This window comes from Falco naumanni, chromosome 1, assembly GCF_017639655.2.
Source record: "Falco naumanni isolate bFalNau1 chromosome 1, bFalNau1.pat, whole genome shotgun sequence".
Lineage (NCBI taxonomy): Eukaryota > Metazoa > Chordata > Aves > Falconiformes > Falconidae > Falco > Falco naumanni.
Window position 1 is genome coordinate 100,280,802 of NC_054054.1, and position 19,551 is coordinate 100,300,352.

Sequence of the window (19,551 nt, forward strand, 5' to 3'; positions counted from 1 at the left end):
TGCTCACCCCATAAGCTCCTGGTGAAGCCAAGCTGTGGTAACCAGGCATTGGTACTCACAAGAGAGGCCCAGCCATACAAGTGCCCGTGGTGTCTCCCAGCTGGAGTCACCCCACTGTGGGGGGCATGAAGATGCCTGGGGGCAGCATATGGAGGGTAATTTCATCCCCTGGAATTTTACCCCCAGTTCCCATCATGGCCCCAACCACCAGCATCGCCCAGGGCCATGGGACCCCAAGCCAGCAGCAGGCAGGGGGGACCTCATCCTCAGAGCTGGGTCCCATGGGGGTCTCCCACCCCACACCAAGGTGGGTACCCCTGTGGGTGCAGCATAACCACCCCCCCCTGCAAAATATCCATTTTGAGCCTTTGTCAGCAAAACAGGAGCCAGGAGTAAGAGGCCGCAGGGCTGGCCACCATCAGCCCTGTCCTTGCTTGCCCGGGGACTTGGGGTGCCCACTGCCTGTGCAAAAGTGACTCAGGGTTGCAGACAAGCCAGGTCAGTGGTATTTATTGAGAACAGTTGTGGAGGGATAAAAATATTTCCACTAGCTTTATAAGAATTTATAAACCTATACTCTGCTTATTCTTTCATAAATGCCTCTATAACCATCATGCAAAGGTAGGTACTTCTGTAAGAAAATAGCAAGATTAAAAAACAGGAAAGCACTAATACACTCTGCATGGCCTTGCCCGTGGGGTCCCTGCCTGCAGGGGCCAAGGGACCCTCCAGCTGGCACAGGGACACGGGTGGCACATGCCAGATGCTGCCCCAGCACCCCCTCCCAGCCTCAGCTGAACACAGCCCCCATCAGCCAAGCCACCTGGATGCAAACCCCTTGCCCAGGTGTGAACCTACCCAGGGGACCCCAGCTCAGGTAGTCCTGCCAAGGAGGGGATGCATCCCCATGCCAGCAAGCTCCCAGCGATCCCACCTGCTCCCAGTTCTGCCTCCACTGTGCAGCCTCACTGTCCCCTTTTGTCTTTCTCCATAGCCAGGGCAGAGCAGGGAGGTGTGTGGGGGATTGCATCCATCTCCCCTGGAATGCCCTGTGGCTGCTGGCCAGAAGGTGCAGGCCATGGCTTGCCCCAGGGACACGCAGCAGTGCTTTGCTGGGAAGCAAAGAATATGGGGACATCCTGGGGGGACACAATACAGTGCTCTGCAGGGCAGCAACACAGATAGGGACATCACAGGGGACACAGAGAGCAGTGTTTTGCCAGGAAGCAACAAGAACAGGGACATCCTTGAGGGACACACAGTGATGCTCTGCCAGGAAGCAGCAGGGACAGGGACATCCTGGGGACACAGAGGGATACCACAGACAAGCAAGTGGCACCAGGGGCCAAAATGCCAGCGAGGGATACTCCTGCTGCCATGGGTCAGGAAGCACCACAGGCATGGGATAGTCGTTATTGCTTTACAGGGCCAACATCAAGGGGGTACCAGGCTGGGCACCCAGCCTCTGATGTTCAAGGAACTTTCTCCAGGGACTGTGATTCCCCAGTGGTCTCCCTGCCACAGCCCTCACCACCACCTGGGGACCGAGGGTACTCCCAAGGAGTACCTTGGGGATAGGGTCCCTGCTGAGGACACAGGGCTGGACACAGCCATGCTTCAGTCACTCCTTGCATGGGTGCTGGCACAGAGGTGGCTAAGGGTCTAAGTGCCAGCTGCCACCCGGGCCAGGATGGGGGCTGCCCCTCTGTCCCCTTGGTCCCCAGGGTCTGCTGTCTATCTGTGTCAGCAGAGGCCAGTGGGGAGCAGCCTTGCTCCCCACTTCAGGGCAGCTGCAGTGTTGGGGAGGTTGGGTACAGTTTCCTCTGGTCCCCTTTCCTCTTCCCTTAAGCCAGGGCCAAGCTGAGCATAAAGGCTGTAAGCAGGCAGCCTGAGGTGACATGGGGACAAAGGACACGACGTGGGGAGCAGGCTGGATGGTGGCCCTCCCCAGAGCTGCAAGGGAAACAAGAAAAGCCAAAGCTCAGGAGACAAAGCTGTCCCCAGCCTCGAGGAGAGGGAGAGGGGCAGCAATCTGGCCAGGACAGGTGTTCCCAAGGCTGGATGCCCTGTCCCCTCGCTGTCCCCATGAGATGGGCACTGGTCAGTTGGATAAGGCGATACCGCAGCAGCTTAAGGTGGAGGGTGCAGTGTTGGTATTGAGTCTCGCAGCAGGGCCGGGGCAGGATGGAGCATGATGTAAACATTTCTGATCTGGGGGGGGTGAGGAGGAGGAGAAAAAGGGGGCTAGTGCGAGTCCTTCATCTGCTTCTGGATCTTCTGGAGCATCTCCTGCATCCGTCGCAGCTGGAAGGGAGCAAAGTGGGGGATCATAGTGGGGTGCTGACACCCACAGGCATGCCAGCTCCCTTGCAAACATATTTGGATCAAGCATCCCAAGCAGATTGGGATCACCAAGATCTGTGTGCTGTGGGACTTGTGGGGGAAGCCCTCTGATGCCCCTCCAACACCTCCTCACCCTGGCCTGAGGAGCAACAGCTGCTGGGATACTGCAGGAAGGGTGGTCCCTTGCAGCCGTGCCATCACTGGGGCTGGGGACATGGAGGGGGGGGGACTGGGGGGACTCAGCCCTCCCCTGTACTCACCTCCTCATCCTTCTCCCGGATGAGCTTCTCTGTCTCCGCATCAGGTACCGGGGGGATAACAGGGATGGGGAAATCTGTCCCACTTTCCCGTGTCAGCTTGCTGTGGGCAGAGAGAGGAGGTGAGGATGCTGCCACAGCCCTGCTGGCCCCCCATGGGGGACATTCCCCAAGGGTGCTGCAGCCCAAAGACCCCAAACCTTGCCACGTACCCAACACCCACCTGCACAGACCCTAAGCATCCCGGCCAGCATTGCACTGGGCCTTTTTCTGGGGAGGGAGGGTATAAGTGGCAGCTCCTGGCATTCCCCAAAACCTCAGCACTCATTGACCTGCCACACAGCAGTCTGGGGAGATCCAGGGAAGCACCACCACAGTAAGGGGTGCCAGGGACCCTTCCAGGACAGAGAGCCCTACCTGGCTTTCTCGATGCTCTCCCATTTTGGGAAGCATCCCACCAGGTTCTTCAAGCTGGGGTTGGGCTCTCCTTGCCCATTATTTTCTCTGCTGCTTTAAAACATCTTAAACTTGGCATCTCCCTTCTCTCTCACAGCCACAGACCCACTGCAGAGTGGGCTCCCAGGCACCCCACTTCCCAGCGAGCCCCAGGACGGATGCTCTGCAATGCTTCTCCTGAGCACGAGTTCCCATTCAAGCCCATCCCTGCTGGAGGGAGCAGCAAATATCCCCCTGGGGCCATCCCACCACACAGTCACAGCCAGCCAAGTCGATGGTTTCTCCCATGGCCAGCAGCAACAGGGAGGGACTAGCTTTCCTGGCCGGGTCCCTGTGGATGCCACGTGCTACCCCAGTGGGTAACGGACATGGCTGGGACACAGCCACAGTGGCTGGCAGGGGTCACGCATGCCACCACGTGCCACCACCATGTGCCACTACCAGTGCACTCCCTCTGCATGCAAAGGGGTGATGGGCACAGCGGATGTTACATGGGCAGGCTGGGCCACCTCTGCCCTGCAGGGTCCTGCTGTGCCGTGGGGCTGTGCCAGTGCATGGAATGGGTTTTGGCCGCATTTTGAACCGCTTTGGAAGTTGCTGCCTGTTGTCACGGCTCCTCACTGTAGGGGACCTGAGGCCGAGAGGGGACACTGAGCTCCTTCCATCCCTGGCAGCAAGACAAGGCCTGAGCCAGCAAGGCAAGCAGCTAAACCAGCCCAGAGAAGACTGTCTGCCACTGCCTCCTGTACCCCAAAATCGCATCCCCCTGGCAGGGAAGTACAATGGGGGATGCCCACCCTGCAACCCTTCCCTTGGGCAGCCTTTGGCTGGGGAAAGCTAGGTGCCACCAAACAGACCCATCCCCCCAGCCCCTCCTTGCCTGGGTGAGCCAGGGCGACGCCACCGGCACACAGTGTCCTCCCAGCACCACCAGTGGTGCTGGCACCACAAGGGCCATTTGTGCAACAGGTGGACGGCCACAGGGCCAGATCTCCTTGAGAGTGGCTGCCTGGCCCTTGTGTGGGCACAGAATGACCAAGACAGCATTGGGTACCAGCAAGTACTTTATATACAGGCCAGGGGGATGGGCATGGGGTGGAGGGTGGCAGGGGCCCAACGTGGCCCCGGCCAGATCCTGGCTCAGTCAGCGGAGCAGTCGGCACAGCACAGCCTCAGCACAGAGGGATGCCGCCTTCTCCAGCAGCATGTATGGAGAGACCAGCTTAGAGGCACCTACAGTCACAACCACCCCTCCACTGGTGCTGTTGTTTTGGTCCCCCATGACCCACAGAGCCTCCACAGCCCCCTGGCTAGAGGGTCCCACCAGGGAACCTGCTTTGGGGGGCTCCCCCCAGCAACTTGGATTGGCTAAAGGGGATGTGAGTGCCATGAATCTGGCTGGTACTAGCAGCAGAGCCCCAGCACCAGTGCCTGCTTGGCACCTGCTCCAGCCCTGGTGACTGCAGGGTACCCCTCGCTGCTGCAGCATCCCCCCGCACACACACACACACACCCAGAAAACCAGCCCCAGCTCTGAGGGATGCAGAGCACCCCCACCACTTCTGGGGCATCCCCCAACAGCCAGTTCTAGGGGAAAAGAGTCTCTCCTTCACTGCTGGAGTATCCCCTTTAAGACAGACCCAGCCTTGGGGATACACAGGGTCCCCCTCACTACTTCCCCCAGCTAGCCCCAGTCCAATGGCATGGGAAGGGCCCCCCACTTCATTGGGTCTCCCCACCATGCCCCTGAAGCTTCCTTCCCCAGCCCACCATGCTGCCCAGCATGGACCCGCACACAACCCGAAGCCCCCCAAGATCACCACTTGCAATGGGCTGGGGTCACCCCAAAGAGAAAAGAAGCACCACCACCCCCACCACCCCCAGCCTGGCATTCCACTCCCAGCCCCATACTTGCGGTTCCTCTCCTTCACAACCATGCGGGTCATGCTCTGGATGCACTGTGTGCGGTAGTTCTCGTAGTGGGTTTCCCGTGTCACGTCCTTGAGGTCCTGCATGTGGGTCCTCACCAGCATTGTCCGCAGCTTCACAAAGTCACAGTGGGAAGGATTCTCCACTGCAGGGGAGCCCAAGGTCAGGGGGCCACAGCCAGCCCCCTGCATCCCCCTAACCCCACAAAGCCAAGCAGCACAGAGATGGGGTTTGTGGTCTCCCTGTCCCCAAAAGGCGAGTGGGATGCCAGGGACACAGCCCAGTGTTACCTTCCACAATGCCCCAGGGGTAGAGGCGCCCACGGATGCGCCGGCCTTTGGCCTCCACAACTGTGTTGCTGCCAATGACAGCAAAGGGGATGCTCTCCTGCAAGAAGATAGTGGGAGTCAGCAGGGCTTGGTCCTGTCTGCTGCAGCCCACATCACTCCACATGCATCTCCTCAGCCATGTCCAGCACCCATTTGCCATGATATTCCAGAGCCCCAGCTTCAGAGAGCCCCAGATGGGACAGCAGCAGTCATGGTATGGGTTTCTCCACCCCAGCCCCATCCCACCAAGCTGTAGGTGGCACCCATGGGGTCTTGGTGACGCATCTGGGTAGTGTGATATGTACCAACCCCATCATGCTGGGGCTTCTGGAGAGTTTGTGTGGCCCCAAAGAGTCCTAAGTGTACCCCAGGATGACATGTCTTCCCAGCATGGGGCTCTGCCCCTCCAAGGATGGAGCTGGAGGAGCCAGACCCACCTTCAGTGCCTGGTCCTGCAGCTTGAACTCTTCATCTTCATCTGAGTCACACTCGGGGAACTGGTAGATGCGGATGCCGTAGTGGTCGATCTCCTCCCGAATCTGGAGGCAGACAGACCCACTGAGGGCAGGGCTCTGGCCCTTGGAAAGAAGGTGGGAAGCACCACACAGCATTGGTGTCCCCAAAGGACCCACAAAAGCCTTTTCCTCCCCAGACTAGATGTCATGGACAACAGCCCCAGACCCTTCCACCTTCCAGCTGAGCACCAGGGAGACGTGTCCTTGGTGGCCATGTGGGCAACATGGTCTTCTACAGTGCTGCAAGCATAGAGGATGCTCCATGGCAAAGTCCAGGCAGGGAACGAAGAGAGCCACCAGCCAAGCAGGGACCCCAGCCCCCAGGGCACCCCCAGCCCCAGGGACAGCTCCAGGCTGGGCCAACCTCTCCTTACCTTGTTCTTCATGCGCTCCACCTCAGTGGGGGTCAGGGTGTCAGCCTTGGCCAGCACAGGCACGATGTTTACCCGCTGGTGCAGGGCTTTCATGAACTCCACATCCAAGGGCCGGAGTCTGTGAGGGGAGCCTGGTGAGCACCACCCCACCAAGCCCTTTCCCCAACCCCCAACATCCCAGCAGCATAGGCAGGGGCTGCCCATACCCGTGGCCAAAGGGTGAAATGAAGTAGATGCAGCAGTGGACACGGTTGTCCTGGATGTTCTTCCGGTTGAGGCCACTTTCATCACGGAAATACTGCTCAAACTGCTGGTCAATGTAGTCAGCCACTGGCTTCCAGCTGCGGGGACAGGAAGGTGACTCTCTCCCCTGTGGGACCCCCAGGCTTTCCCTGAGCCCTCAACTCAACACCTCCCATGGCGCAGCATCACAGCCCAATGAGCCATGGGCATCCCATGCTCAGAGCCACTCACAGTGGTGCTGCCCAGCCCCAGTGAGACACCCCCCCCCATGGGACACACCACTCTGTGTTGTTGACAGCATCACCAAAGCCTGGCGTGTCCACAATGGTCAGGCGCAGCTTGACACCCTTCTCCTCGATGTCCACCATGTGCTTGGTGATCTCCACTGTCTGTGTGATGCGCTCTGTGGTGGCAGGAGACATGTTGACAGGGGAGGCACCCCAGATAAGAGATTATGGAGGTGACACAGGGAGATATTACAGCCCCCAGGTATCACACCCCACCCTGGGGGCTGGGGTGGCTTTGTAGGATCAGCCCCGACACATGCCAGGGTCCAGTGCCAAGAGATAATGCTTGATGCCGTGGCTCCCTGCATCCACATGGATGCACACCCATCCCTCAGTGGCTGTGCTGCCACCAGCCTCTGACAGCCTTGTTCCAGCAGCACGGGGATCTGCTGGGGCCAGGCATCACTGTGGGAGCATTTTTAGCTCCCCGCACCCCTACATGTGACCCCACAGATCCAGGACTGCACATGCCCCTTTACCCTCAGGACCCCCTCATGTCCCTGCATCCCCAAGGACTCCCATTGCATGGGAGGGCATGCGGCCACACACGTTTTAACTTTTGTTTCAAGCAATAGAAACAAATCAAACAACTGTCTCAAGCCCCTGGGGATTTGGGCAACTTTGGGCGATTTTAATTCAAAAACTGGCTGCAGCTGAAGCGGCACGGTGCCCTGGACCCCGACTGTCCCCAGCCTCCCAGATTTGCTGCGGCTCCAGCCAATCCCCAACAAGCTGGGTCTTGTTTTCCCAGCAGGGACAATGGTCCCGCAGGGGTCCCCATGCCGGAAGGGGGGTGGGGGTGGGGGTGGGGGGAGAGGGAGGGGGGCTGGGGGTGGTGTCTTGCTGCCTTGGGGCAGTCCTCAGTGCCAGCAACATGCCACATGCAGCTTCAGAGACCCAGAGGAGCCCGATTGGGCAGGGAGAGGGGTTGCAGCCCTCTGGGAGTGTCACAGGGCTCTGCCACCCCCCGGGACACCCCATCTCTGGGACCATCTACCCTCACCTTCAGCATTCAGCAGCTTGCGGTCTCTGTACATGTCCGTCAGGAAGAGGCTGTTGACCAGGGTGGACTTGCCTAGCCCAGATTCCCCTGGGACAGGAGGACAAGGGTGAGGGGTGGAAGCTGGTACCACCCCCCCACCACATGGCTTCTGGGATCCAGAGCGGGGTCAGCATCCCCTGTGCCAGGCCTGGCCCCCCTGTACCTGCCACCATGAGGGTGAAGTCAAAGCCCTTCTTCACTGACTTCCGATGGACCTGGTTGGGCAGTGTGGCAAAGCCCACATACTCCTTGTCATCCTGTGGGCAAAGGGGACATGGGACAGGGGACACCACCATCCATCCCACCCCCACCTTGACAGGCCACCCCCTTCTCCACCAAGGGGTCCCCCAGGGTTGGAGCACCATGTGATGAGGCCATGCCTGCCCAAACCCTTTGGGTTCAGAGGGTGAGACTGCTGCAGCCCCTCACCCCATGCCCCCCCCCTCCCCACAGACACATCCTGCACCTCAGAGGAGTCATAGGGGTCCAGCTGCCCCCAGGGGCTCCTGGGACGGTTGGGGCTGGGGGGTGGGGGGGCGGCAATGTGCTGGTGAAAATCCAAGGGCCGAGACCGGGAGAAGATCTTGGGGTCCCTCTCGTCAGCAGGTTCATCAGGGGGGACCCTGCCCACACCGCAGAGGGGGTGGCCAGGCTCCCGACGGCTCTCTGTGGGCTCCACCTTCCTGGGGCTGTCAGCCGGTGGGCAATCTCTCAGAAGCTGGGTCAGCTCAGCCTCCTCTGAGTCCTCCTCCAGGAAACGCTTTATCTGTGGATGAAGGGAGGAGGTGACATCGACGGTGGCAGTGCCAGTACAAGGTGACATCACCCAACCCAGCATCACGAGACCCCAGGCCATAGCAGCCAGATACATGCACTTTAAGGATGGCAGGGATGGGAGGAGAGGGGGGACATGGCCACCCCAGGGGACCAGCCACCAACCTGGGGACAGCCATGGGAACAGCAGTGGAGACAGCCATGGTCCCATGCACCCCAGGTGCTTACAGCTTGCCATGCAGGGACGGCAGCCAGCTCCTGGCGCTCCAGGGGACAGGGATGAGGACCTTCCCCCTGGGCACCCTGCTGCTCCTCGGGGTCTTCTGGGGTAGCCAGGAAACCTGCGCACCCCATGTCCTGCCAGGAGGACAGGGAGGGGGTGCCAGGAAGGAGAGACACCAAGGAGAGATGAACAGCAGTGGCGGCAGTGCTGGCAGTGGGGCTGGACCCAATGGGGAGGCAGATGGCAGGCAGGGGTCTGCCCACTCACAGGGTCTCAGCACAGGCAATATCACAAGGGGCTTCCATCCCTGCAGTCCCAGCGGACAGCCAGGACAGAGGACCTGACCCATAGCCATCACCAACCCCATGCGCAATGGGCTCAGGGCAACAAAACCTGTCATGCAAAGGGGTTACAAACCCCACAGCCATGCTCAGGCTGTGTCCTCGCAAGCACCAGGACACCCACACCCCCTTGCCCTGGCTCTGCCTGTCCTGGAGCTGGTGCAGGCAGCAACCCCAGGCAGGGGCCGGGGCAGGGGCCAGTCACAGCAGCCCCCAAGCTGGTGGCCCCGTAGGGTGGCAGGACTGGGATCCTGTTTACAGGCTCTGGTGGGAGGAGGTACATTCCCAAGGGCATGTCCGACAGTGGCTCCTGCAGGACTGAGCCCTCCTGCCAGCAGGCACCAGGGTCCCCAATGCCCTTCCACAGCAACTGCCAGAAGACCCCAGCCCCACATGCAGTGGGACCCCCAAATGTGGGGCACACAGGGTATGGGGAAGCTCCTGACCCTTCAGGCTCACATCTGGGAGCGAGTGCCCCATCATTTCAGAGCCTCAAGGCGAGAGCCCTCCACGGGAACATTGTCCCCGCTCCATCGGAGGGACAGGCAGTCACGCCGCCGGCAAGGCGAGATGCACTGAATTAGTGGGCTGGAAACAAGGTCACAGCGCTGCCGGGCTGTGTGCTTGCACGCCTGCTCCCTGGTGGCCCCACGGCCACTGGCATAGGGGGGCCACAGTGCCAGTCTTGGGGGGGTAGCAGGTGCCCCCATGGCAGGAGCTACAGGGCCCCCCCATGCTCCCCTCTCCCCCAGCAGGTTACAGCGCTCAGCAGGTGTGACCACAGCACCCTCTTCCTCACCGACCTTGACCTTGGGGGGCTCAGCAGAATTTCCCACCTCACCACAGCCTGGCCAGGGGCCACACAGGGATGGGAGACAATGCCACCAGCACCCCAGCCCTGCTGCCACTCTATCCCTCATGGCTCCATCCCTTCATGGCTCCCCCTTGCCCCCCACCCCTAGAGAAGCCAAAGCCTCAGCAATGCTGTGGCACGGGCCAGGTCTGCACTGCGTCCCTGGGGGTCCTGCAGCAGGTGCATACCCCAGCAAGGCTGTCCTGGGGATGGAGCATTGGCTGTGGCACCTTCCCTCAGCACCAGGGTGCTCCAGGTCCCCCATCCCCACCTGCCCCCTCTCTCACCCTGACAGGAGGGATTCTGTCCCCATACCTCTTTTCCAGGCTGCAGCTCAGGGCAGGTGGCCATGGCAGAGCCAGCAGCACCCGTGGCCAGGAGAGGATGTCAAATGGCCCCGGCTGTGCTGAGGGATGGGGAGCAGCATTAGCATAACTCCTCCCTGGGCAGGCACGGCAGCCTGGGCGCCCACAGCACCCAGCAGCCAGGCTCTGCCCTGAGACTGGAGGGCAGAGGGAGCCCCAGGGCAGTCAAGCCCAGCTCCTGCCCAGTTGTTGAGATGTCAAGGACCAGCAAAGCACCCTTGGCCAAGGAGGTGGTCAACCAGGTCCTGGGGGGCTGCATGGCCACCACTGTCATCACCACTACCACCACCAGCAGCCCCCCTGGGCTGAGCACACAGCTTGGCTACAGCCCAGGATGACATTCAGCTCTTGGAAACACCTCTATCCCAGGACAAAAACCTCTTCCACTCCGATGCACACCAGGTCCTCTCCTGCTTCCCACCCTGGAGCTCCCTGCAGCTGCTCCAGCAGGGCCCCACAGCCTCTTTGAGGGGAGAAAACCAGTTTTCCATGGAAGACTCTTTGAAAACTCAGCACTTTTGTTCCAGGAAATAAAAGTTTCTCTGCACAGCTCAAAGTTGCTGCTCTAGCTGGGCCTGATGGGTCTGGCTGGGAAGGACTTAACCCTGGGCTGGGAGAAGCAGGGATGATGCCCACCACAGGGATTCCTGGCAGAAGCTCCAGTGGTCCTACTTCCACTTCCCTGGCTCATTCTTGGGGAGGCAAAGAGTTAACAGTGTGCCAGGAGGAGCCCTGGATGGCAGCCAGGGTGCCCGAGCTGTCACTGTCAGGGGTCACCAGGGACAGTGATTCACCTTGATAAGTGTCAAAATGCATCAAAGCAGCTCAGGTGCGGAGCCGGGGTCACTTGGCCACAGAAGGGCTGCGTTCGCCAGGAAAGCACTAAAAAGCCCTGAAGCGTCGGCTGGTGCCGGTATGGGTGCGACGAACCGTGAGCCTGTCAGACACAGAGAGGGGCCTGGATGCTTCTGTGCCAGTCCCCAGCATCCCTGGGTCCCAGCCATACTCCTAACCCCTGCACTGGATCTCCCTGCTGCAGCTTCAAGGCCACCCAGTGCCAGCGGCAGAGACCCTGCCATGCCCACCTGGCTTCAGCCATCCCTGCTTGGCCTGGTCCTAGGGGAGTAATGCCACCATCCCCAGCTGACACCACACCTCTCTAAGGGAGCTCCCTGATGGCTTTGCAGCCCCTTTCCCCGCCCCCCCCCCCCCCCCCCCCATTACAGGCTGCAGCACCCCACCATCATCCCAAGAGCCTAGCCAGGCTCTGCACCCCATCAGCAGTGACTCTCGACCCCCAAAATCCACCCTGCCCAGTGTAGCACAGCTCTCCGACAGCACCCATTGCTTTCCAAGTGTCCCACCACACACTCCCAGCAGGAGCAGGGATTTAACGCAGCGAGAGCCTGGGGCTGTGCCGGTGCCCCCATAAGCGGATTACACACCCGGCTGCGCACAAGCGGGCACTCAGAGGCACGGCTGTCACCGGCCCAGCAGCTCCAGTGAGGTGGCACTCGAGCTGCCTTGTCCCCGCCTGTCACACTGCATCACACCTTCCCCGTGTGGTGACAGCCCTAGGGCTGTGGCAGGGTGGAGGAGGCGGGGGGGAGGGGGGGGTCACAGAAACATTCTGAGCCAGGAAAGCCACTAACTGCATATTTCCACCTGGCACTACATTCCCATGGGATGTGTTTTCCCAGTAGGGAAAGGAAAGGAATATCCCAGCAAGGTGCTGTCCCCGAAGCCAGGCTGGCTGAGGCATCCCCAGCCCACTTAAAGTGACATCCATATGTGCTACCCATGGCACAGTATGTGCCACTCCACTGCAGCACAATGGCTGAGCACCCCAGGCACAAACACCCTGTCCCAAAGGTACAAACCCTACATGGGACAAGGGCATGGTGGCCCCTGCCAAAGCCCAGCTCTGCCAGGACCAGCCTGGGTCCTTCCGGGGGTAGCCAGCACCTGCACTGTGCCTGCTCCAACTGCCGCCAGATGCAGGGGAGGCTCCCGTTGGCATGCTTGCTGCAGTCGAAGCTTCTCACTTCCAGGTCTCCCCTCCCACCACAGCAGCATCCCAGTTGGGAAACTGAGTCTACCAACAGCTTTAACAGGAGCAGGGTGCTGGGCACCCTGTGGATGCAGGGGCAGGCAGCGGCATGGGTCCCCAGTCTGGGCAGGGGGGCAGCACTAGGCAGGTGAGCACGTGGACTCAAAGCCTCGCCAACACATCCCTTGGTCCAGCAGTCCCAGCCCCTTTCCTGCAGGGAATCCTCCAGCTTGAAGGACCTACGAGCACCTGAGCAGGGACCCTGGGATGGCACCATGCATGGTGGCTCCCCACGAGCTGGGAAGTGACAGCGGAGCCAGTCTGGGCTGGAAACAAGGCAGCGTCTCAGCACATGGGGACAGGCAAGAAGATCCAGTCCACTAAGAGTAGGGAGCAGCAGTTGAGGGGGACAGCTGCTCATCCCTTCTCTAGGTGAGCTTTGGAGACAGAGAGATGTGGCACTAGTGTCGGGGGGCACCAGGTCCAGCTCTGCAGGTCTTCCTGGATGCACCCACACCCACCTCCAGCCCCAGCTCACCCCATGTGTACAGACAAGGGAGCCCAGCTCCCCTCCAGTACCCTGCTGTGCTGTCGTCCTCCCCCCTAGATGCTTCCAAGCCTGGATCTGGCCAGCCCCAAAGCCGTGGTTTGGAGCCTTTCAGGAAAGTGCTTGAAGGAGCCAGTTGTGACCCTCCACCAGTCACCCTCCTATCTGATTTCACTGTGTCCTGCTCTGGAAGAATGTGCCGGTCCCGTTCCCACGGCGGCTGCTGGGGAAGGACAGCCACAACAGTCCCCACCAAGGGCAGTTGTCCCAGCAGTTGCAACCCCAGCATCTGCGAGCCACGGCCACAACCCTCCATCTCCACCCTGGGCATGGCAAATGCCTCCAGGTCTCTGCGGGGACGTGGCCCTGATGGTGGCTCCTGGGGACCTGCCACCACCGAAAAGGGGTGAGGCAGGACGAGTGGCGCAGGGCAGGCTCCTGCCGAGCCGCAGAGGCCTTTGGCGGCCCCGGACCTTGCCGGTAACCGCGGGAACGTCTCCGAAGCGCAGCCGGGCTGCGGGCATACACGGCCGTCCCCGCGGGAGGGCCCAGCCAGCCTGGCAGCGCCGCCGGGACCGCAGCCCGGGGACCTGCCAAAGGCACGGTTGGGTCACCCACGGGACCGCTCGGGGCCACTCGGGAGCGGCCCCCGCTGCCCACGCAAGGACACGCCGCGGGGACGCGCAGGTGCCGCTTGGAGCCAGCGTCGCCTTTCCGGGAGCGCCCGCCCCGATGACACGGTGAAGGGCGGCGTGCAGGCAGTCCCGTGGTGTGTCCCCCTACTCCATCTCCCCATCGCCGGGACCCGGCAGGTGCCGCCTCGCTGCCCATGCCCCCTTCCCCCTGCTGCGGCACCAGCGGCCCCGGCCCGCTCCGCCCCCGCCGCACCGTCACCTTCACGGAGGGCACCGGGATGCGGGAGCGGGCCCAGCCCCCGGTGCGGTGCGGTGCAGCCCAGCCCGGGCCGCCCCCCGCCGCCGGCCTTACCATGGCTGCGGCGCCGGGCGCCGTCCGTGAGCGGGGCTGCCGAGCGGCACGGCCGGGCCCTGCCGCCGGGATTAGCAGAAATAGCAGCCGGCGGGGGCGGGGGCGACCCGGGGCGGGGCGGGCGGCGGGCGGGGCGGGGGCGGCCTCTCGGCACCCCTGGCACTGGCATCAGCACCCGGCACCAGCATCAGCACCGGGCACCGGCATCGGGCACCGGTATCAGCGCCCGGCACCGGGCACCAGCATCAGCACCGGGCACTGGTACCAGGCACTGCACACCGGCATCAGCACCCAGCACTAGCATCAGCACTGGTCACCAACACCTGGCACCAGCACTGAGCACTGCACACTAGGCACCAGCACCGGGGCACTGGGCACTGCACACCAGGCAGCGGTACAAGGCAGCAGCACCAGGCATGGGGCTCCACCATTGGCACCAGGGCACCAGTTCCAGTGACTTAGTACAGGGCACTGGGTACTGGGAACCAGACACCTGCACCGGGTACAGGGCACTGGGACTGGGTACCAGGTACTGGGCACCAGCACAGTGCACCATGCACCAGGTCCAGGGTCCCAGTGCAGGGATCAGGCAGCGGGTACAAGGCCCAAGGCCCCAGCACTGGGTGCTGGCACAGGTGAGAAGGAACAGTCCCAGCACCAGGGAGTGACCTTCTGATAATGGGCACCAGCACCATGCATTGCTCGGCAGGTACCACATATCGGGCAGGAGGCACTGGGCACTAGCTGCTGCACGCCAGCTACTGGGTATTGGGGGCAATAGATACCAGTTAGTGGGTATTGGGTACTGGGAGCCACACACCAGGTACTGAGCACCAGACAATTGTGCTGGCACCACACATCATGCACCACATGCCGAGTACCAGGGATTTGGGACTGCAGTGGGCGTGGAGCACTGGATCCCTGTCTTTCCCAAGTGCTCCTTCTGCAAAATCCCAGCCTGCCTCCCCCTCCCTAACGCCTGGCGATGCTGCCTTCCGCCCTGCCTTGGCTTGGCTGCAACTGGCTGGGGGGCTGGAAATCTGGCAAGAGGAACCAGCAACCCTGCAGGCTGTGTCCCTGTCCCCATCCTCATCCTATGCCAGGGGTTGCGGCCCCTTCCCAGGATGCCCCTGGCCTCAGGCCCATGCTCCCAAAGGCAGCGGGTGGGTGACAGTGGCACGTGGCTGTATCCGCCCCATCCTCGCCGAGGGCAGGGGAGGACACTGGCACAACCAGCCAGGGCGACATGGGGTGCTTGTGTTCCTGGTCTTTCATAGGGGCTGGGGCAGGCTTGGCTGGTGGCGACCATTCCCTGCAGTGAGCAGCTCCAGAGGCTCAACCATCCCCAAATTTCAGCCTCCCAGTCCAGCTACCCCCCCAGAGCCTGTCCTTGTCCCCCATAAATGCATCTCATGTAAGGGGTGAAGGGGATGGCAAGGCCACATGCTTCCCCAGCACATCCCTCTCATGGGCAGCTTCTCCCTGCCTCAGTTTCCCTACCCACAATAAAAATCCAGTGGTCTCAGCAGGAAAAGCTGGATCCAGCCCTGCACACAGACTCCCACCGAGGTTGGGTAGCTCCACAGGGACCATCTCAGCTTTGTCCCCAACCTTGTCACTGCCCAGAGCCTTGTTCCCCACCCCCCACCCCCACCCCCCCACACCCACCCCCCCACACCCCGCCACAGTGTGTTACAGGGCCAGGCTTTGACCAGATGGCTTCGCATTCCCTTTATTCCCATAAATAACCAATGAAGGCTCAACATGGCCTTGGGGAGCCCCAGCGACTGCTTGGAGCCCATCCATCTGGGGCGGCTGGGCAGTGAGCCCGCTCTCCTGGCAGCCCTTCCTCACCCGCGGTCGGCCAGGGGGCTGCAGGCAGCACCGCAGGGCAGGGGCAGGTAGGTGAGGGTGGCTGTTTGCATCTCTAATCCCTGAAGCGAGTGCTTTCCTCCGAGATTACTGGGGATTACAGGCTCGAGTGCTCCAGGAGCTCAGCCGCATCTCTCCCTGCCCTTCAAGGAGCAGCGCTGAGCCCTGCAGGGGGTGGAAAGGCAGGCTGAGCACTGCTGTGATGAGCTGGGCATTCTCAGCCATGGCGACTGGCACTGCCTGGGACAGCCGCTGGTTTGCCGTGGCTCGCTCCAGAAGCCTGGTGCTCAGAGAGGCTGGCGAGCTACAGCCCAGGCTTTAACTAGAGCATTAAAAGCTGAAGGGATCAGCTGCAGAGTGGGAAGGGGGGGGGGGGGATGCAAGGGGTTGCATTTTTCTTGATCGGGGGGGGGGGGGGGAGGGGGGCGGGTGATGCAAAAGGAGCGATGGTGACGCGGAGGGAGGCTGGCGCAGCTTGAGAGGTCCCTGAGGCGCCCTGGTCTCCCTCTGGCAGAAGCTTTATCAGGTCCCGGCTCGGCAGGGCTGGGAAGCCATCGCGAGCCACTACTAGGGACCAGAGCTCTATAATTACCATGGGAGGCTGCGTTATTTTGGGAAGCGGCTACGCTGCTGCCAAAGCTTTTATTCCTCCAAACCAAAACAAGATGGAAAGAGCCCAGCCCAGGATGCTGCATCCGGCAGGCGTGGGGAGGTTAACCCCTTGCCTCCTCACTGCCTGCACCCACAGGGGCTGTCTGCTCCCCCCAGCCTGCACCCGGCGTTGCCCCAGCATCAAGCCCCCCTGTTTTGACCCTTTGGGGTCATAGAGGCCACAGGGTGTCTGCTGGGCATGGGACAGAGCTGGGGGGCTCATCCCTGTCCTCAGCTTCTGGCAGGTTCAGAGGCCGCATGTTCGAATGCTTTTCTGCCTCTGCCGTGAGAACTGCTATTTTTAGCTCTTTCTGTTGCAACAGGTCCAGTTCTGGGGCCTTCCCAGTGCAGTGGCTGGGCCAAAGAATGCCAGGCGGAGAGGAGCACCTCACTGCTGCCCCAAATAAAGTGTTCTAGGGGACAAAGCCCCGAAGGGTCCATCCCAAAAGACACCCTGAAAGACCGGCAGAGGCAACAGCTGGGCAGGGAGGCTGTGCTTTGCAGCCGCCGAAGCAGCCAAACAGCCTCCAAGCTGGGGATGAACTCATTTTTTGCAGCATGGAAGAGGATGAACTGCATTGTGCACCCCACAGTGCCCCCCGCCCCAAGACCTGCTCCAGCCATCCCAAGCACAGGGTCGAGGTGGGCTGAGGGTCTGTACTCAGGGTAGACCCCAAAAACCTGGGGTTTGACTCCTGCCTTTTGTCTTCTTTCCCTTGATCTGAGCCTGTAAGGGCTGCCCGTGCCTGGGTCACTCCCCATGCTTGATCCCTGCAGGGCAGCAAATAGCCCCCAAACCCATGTGCTGGGGTTCCCCAAATCCTAAACCCACTCACCAGGGTCTCCCAACCCCCTAAACCAATGCACCAGGGTCTCCCAAGCCCCCAGATCCATGCACCAGAGGCTCTCCACCCTTGCACTGTCTCTGCAGGTAGCGCTGGTCCCCTGTCAGGGTAGGGGGGCTGGGAGGGGGGCCGGGAAGGGGGCCATGCTTCCCTATGTCTGGCTGGTGCCTGCCCCTCAGAGGGCTCAGGTATGGGGTGAGCTCCGTGGGACAGTGGCACAGCAGCAGGGGCAGAAAGTCATAGCCATTCAAAGCCACAAGCCAGGCTGTCCCACCCCAAGCCCCGGCCACACAGGCCTCCTGCCTGTCATCGTCCCCCCCAGCTGAGTCTTCCCACAACTCATCACATGTTACCAGCCCCCACAACCCCCTTTCAAAGGAATCAGCAACCAGTGCTGCCGGTCTCCAGTGCCAGGACTGGGGACGTGGTGGTGCTGAGGAATTAGGAGTGCTCCGGTGTCACCCTGAGCTCCCACCCTGCAGCCCCAGCACACCACTTACCTCCTCCCCTGGAGCCACACCAGGAAGGGGTTTGTACCAGGGCCAGTGGAGAGCAGCAGGACGGAAGAGAAACAAGTTTTCTCATTAGAAGCAGCTGAGGTTTCACAGGGCCCCTTCCTAAGCCCTGACTGTTCCAATCACCTCCCACCTCCAGGTCACTCTGTCTCCCACAGAACCACTAGCCAGGTCAGGGATGGAACCCACATGTCCCAAGTCAGCAGAGAGGGGCAGAGACAGGCAGGTGATCAGGGAAAGCAGTGATGCTGCAGGGAAGCGCAAGAGCATCGTATCCCCTATGCTGCATTTAAAAATGCCACGTTTATGTAGACCCTACAAAAACCACCAGCAAGTGAGGTGGCAACACGTGGCCCATGGGATTTTCCTGCCTGGCTGTGCCCAGGGTGAGCCTCATCGTTCAGGGACCGGAAGATGGCATGCCACTCATCAGCCTTGTCTAGGGGGGGGACAGGGAACTGGAGCAACTGGCCCCTTCTTCCCATCCTCACATCCTGCACCCCCAGCCCATGCACCGGCAAGAGGGGAAACTGAGGCAGGCAGGTAGTGAACCACCATTGGCTTTGGTGCCCCGCAGGACTTTCTGGGGTCTGAATTTGCCCCATGGAGTCACCAGGTTCCAGTGACCCAGGTGTTATCTATGACCCAAGGAGGTGCCCCAGCCCAGGCTGCTGCAGGGGACATGGGACTGTGACAGTTCTCTGCCCACATCATGGAGGGAGGGCTCAGGCTACTTCTGGACTGTGCAGAGTCCTCAGTCCTGAGCTGGAAGGGTGGATGCTGTGCCCAGGGGACAAAGAGTGGCTCTGTGGGCAGTGCCAACCGTGACCAAGCCCCTGCAGAAACAGGCACCAGGCACAGGATGGTTGATCACAGGAGTGTAGGACAGGACAGAGCTCAGGACACCGCTAGTCCAGCCTCCAGCTCAAAGCAGAAATGGGCAGGTCCACAGAAACACTGGTGGAAAGGGCTCCCGTGGTCCCCACTGCCACCACCTGTTCGCTGCCAGAAAATCCTCCAGTGTGGGTGAGCCTTCCTGCGGTTGAAGATGGGGACCTGTCCCCACGTTCCTATGGATCTGTGCACCCTGGCTGGATGCCAATGACCCCTTCAGCTCCCCATGTCTCTATGGAGCTGAGCACCCTGTTGGGGTCCCAGCAGCCCTTCTCCAGCTCTGGACATCCCTGTGGAGCTGCGTGGCCTGATCAGACTCCAGCACCTCTTCTCTTGGCACATCTCCTCAAGCCTCATGAGGACCCCGCTGCCCATCACCCCCCACAAACAGCTGCTGTCCCCTGGGGAGGGTCCTCACAGCACTGGTGCCCACCCTGCTGAGATGCTGGGAGAAATCACACTCCTCCTCCCAGCTGGTCCACCAGACTTACCCATAAAGCTGATAAACACCGTGGCCAATACATCCTCCCCATCACTGGGGTCAGAGACAGAGGTCTCGGTCTGGGCCTCATGCAGGTCAGTGGGGGAGGCTGTACCAAGCAGCACCAACTTGGCCATGTCCTTGCCAGAGCCACCAGAGCTTTTGGCCACCACCTCAGTGACACTCGGCTGCTGGCCTGTCAGCAGGGATGTGGGATGTGGGGATGCCCAGCTCCCTGCATGTAGCAAGGGCCACCATCCTGAGCTGTGGTCGAGCTTAGGCACAGCCCTGCTAGGGATGTCCCTGGGGACCACCTTGGGTGGGGACAGAGCAGGACCCCGCAGGGGACAGGGGGCACAGAGGCAGCTCTCGGTGGTC

At 61.3% G+C, this 19,551-nt stretch overlaps 1 protein-coding gene across 3 annotated transcripts; it reads right to left on the reverse strand.

The window, feature by feature from the left end:
• Positions 1–494: 494 nt before the first annotated feature.
• SEPTIN4 (septin 4) lies at positions 495–14,019 on the reverse strand. Of its 3 annotated transcripts, none has more exons than XM_040612440.1 (12): positions 13,916–14,019; positions 8,242–8,541; positions 7,939–8,032; positions 7,737–7,823; positions 6,726–6,849; positions 6,410–6,544; positions 6,204–6,321; positions 5,752–5,853; positions 5,276–5,372; positions 4,968–5,130; positions 2,604–2,703; positions 495–2,304 (listed from the first exon to the last, which is right to left on the reverse strand). In XM_040612440.1, exons 1-12 carry the CDS (start codon positions 13,916–13,918, stop codon positions 2,245–2,247), a joined length of 1,383 nt encoding a protein of 460 aa, XP_040468374.1. In that variant the 5' UTR covers positions 13,919–14,019; the 3' UTR covers positions 495–2,244. The 3 variants fall into 3 exon arrangements, with proteins under 3 accessions (XP_040468374.1, XP_040468368.1, XP_040468382.1); XM_040612434.1 differs by lacking the exon at positions 13,916–14,019 and adding an exon at positions 10,282–10,376; XM_040612448.1 differs by lacking the exons at positions 495–2,304; positions 2,604–2,703; positions 13,916–14,019 and adding exons at positions 2,716–4,248; positions 10,282–10,376.
• Positions 14,020–19,551: the final 5,532 nt, after the last annotated feature.

Coding starts and splice junctions, on each gene's coding strand:
- SEPTIN4 (XM_040612434.1), bottom strand. CDS start 10,317: ATGGCCACCTGCCCTGAGCTGCAGCCTGGAAAAGAG. Junction 8,542..10,281: donor AGCTGCAGCCTGGAAAAGAG/GTATGGGGACAG, acceptor CTTCATCCACAG/ATAAAGCGTTTCCTGGAGGA. Junction 6,545..6,725: donor GCTGTCAACAACACAGAGTG/GTGTGTCCCATG, acceptor CTGTCCCCGCAG/CTGGAAGCCAGTGGCTGACT.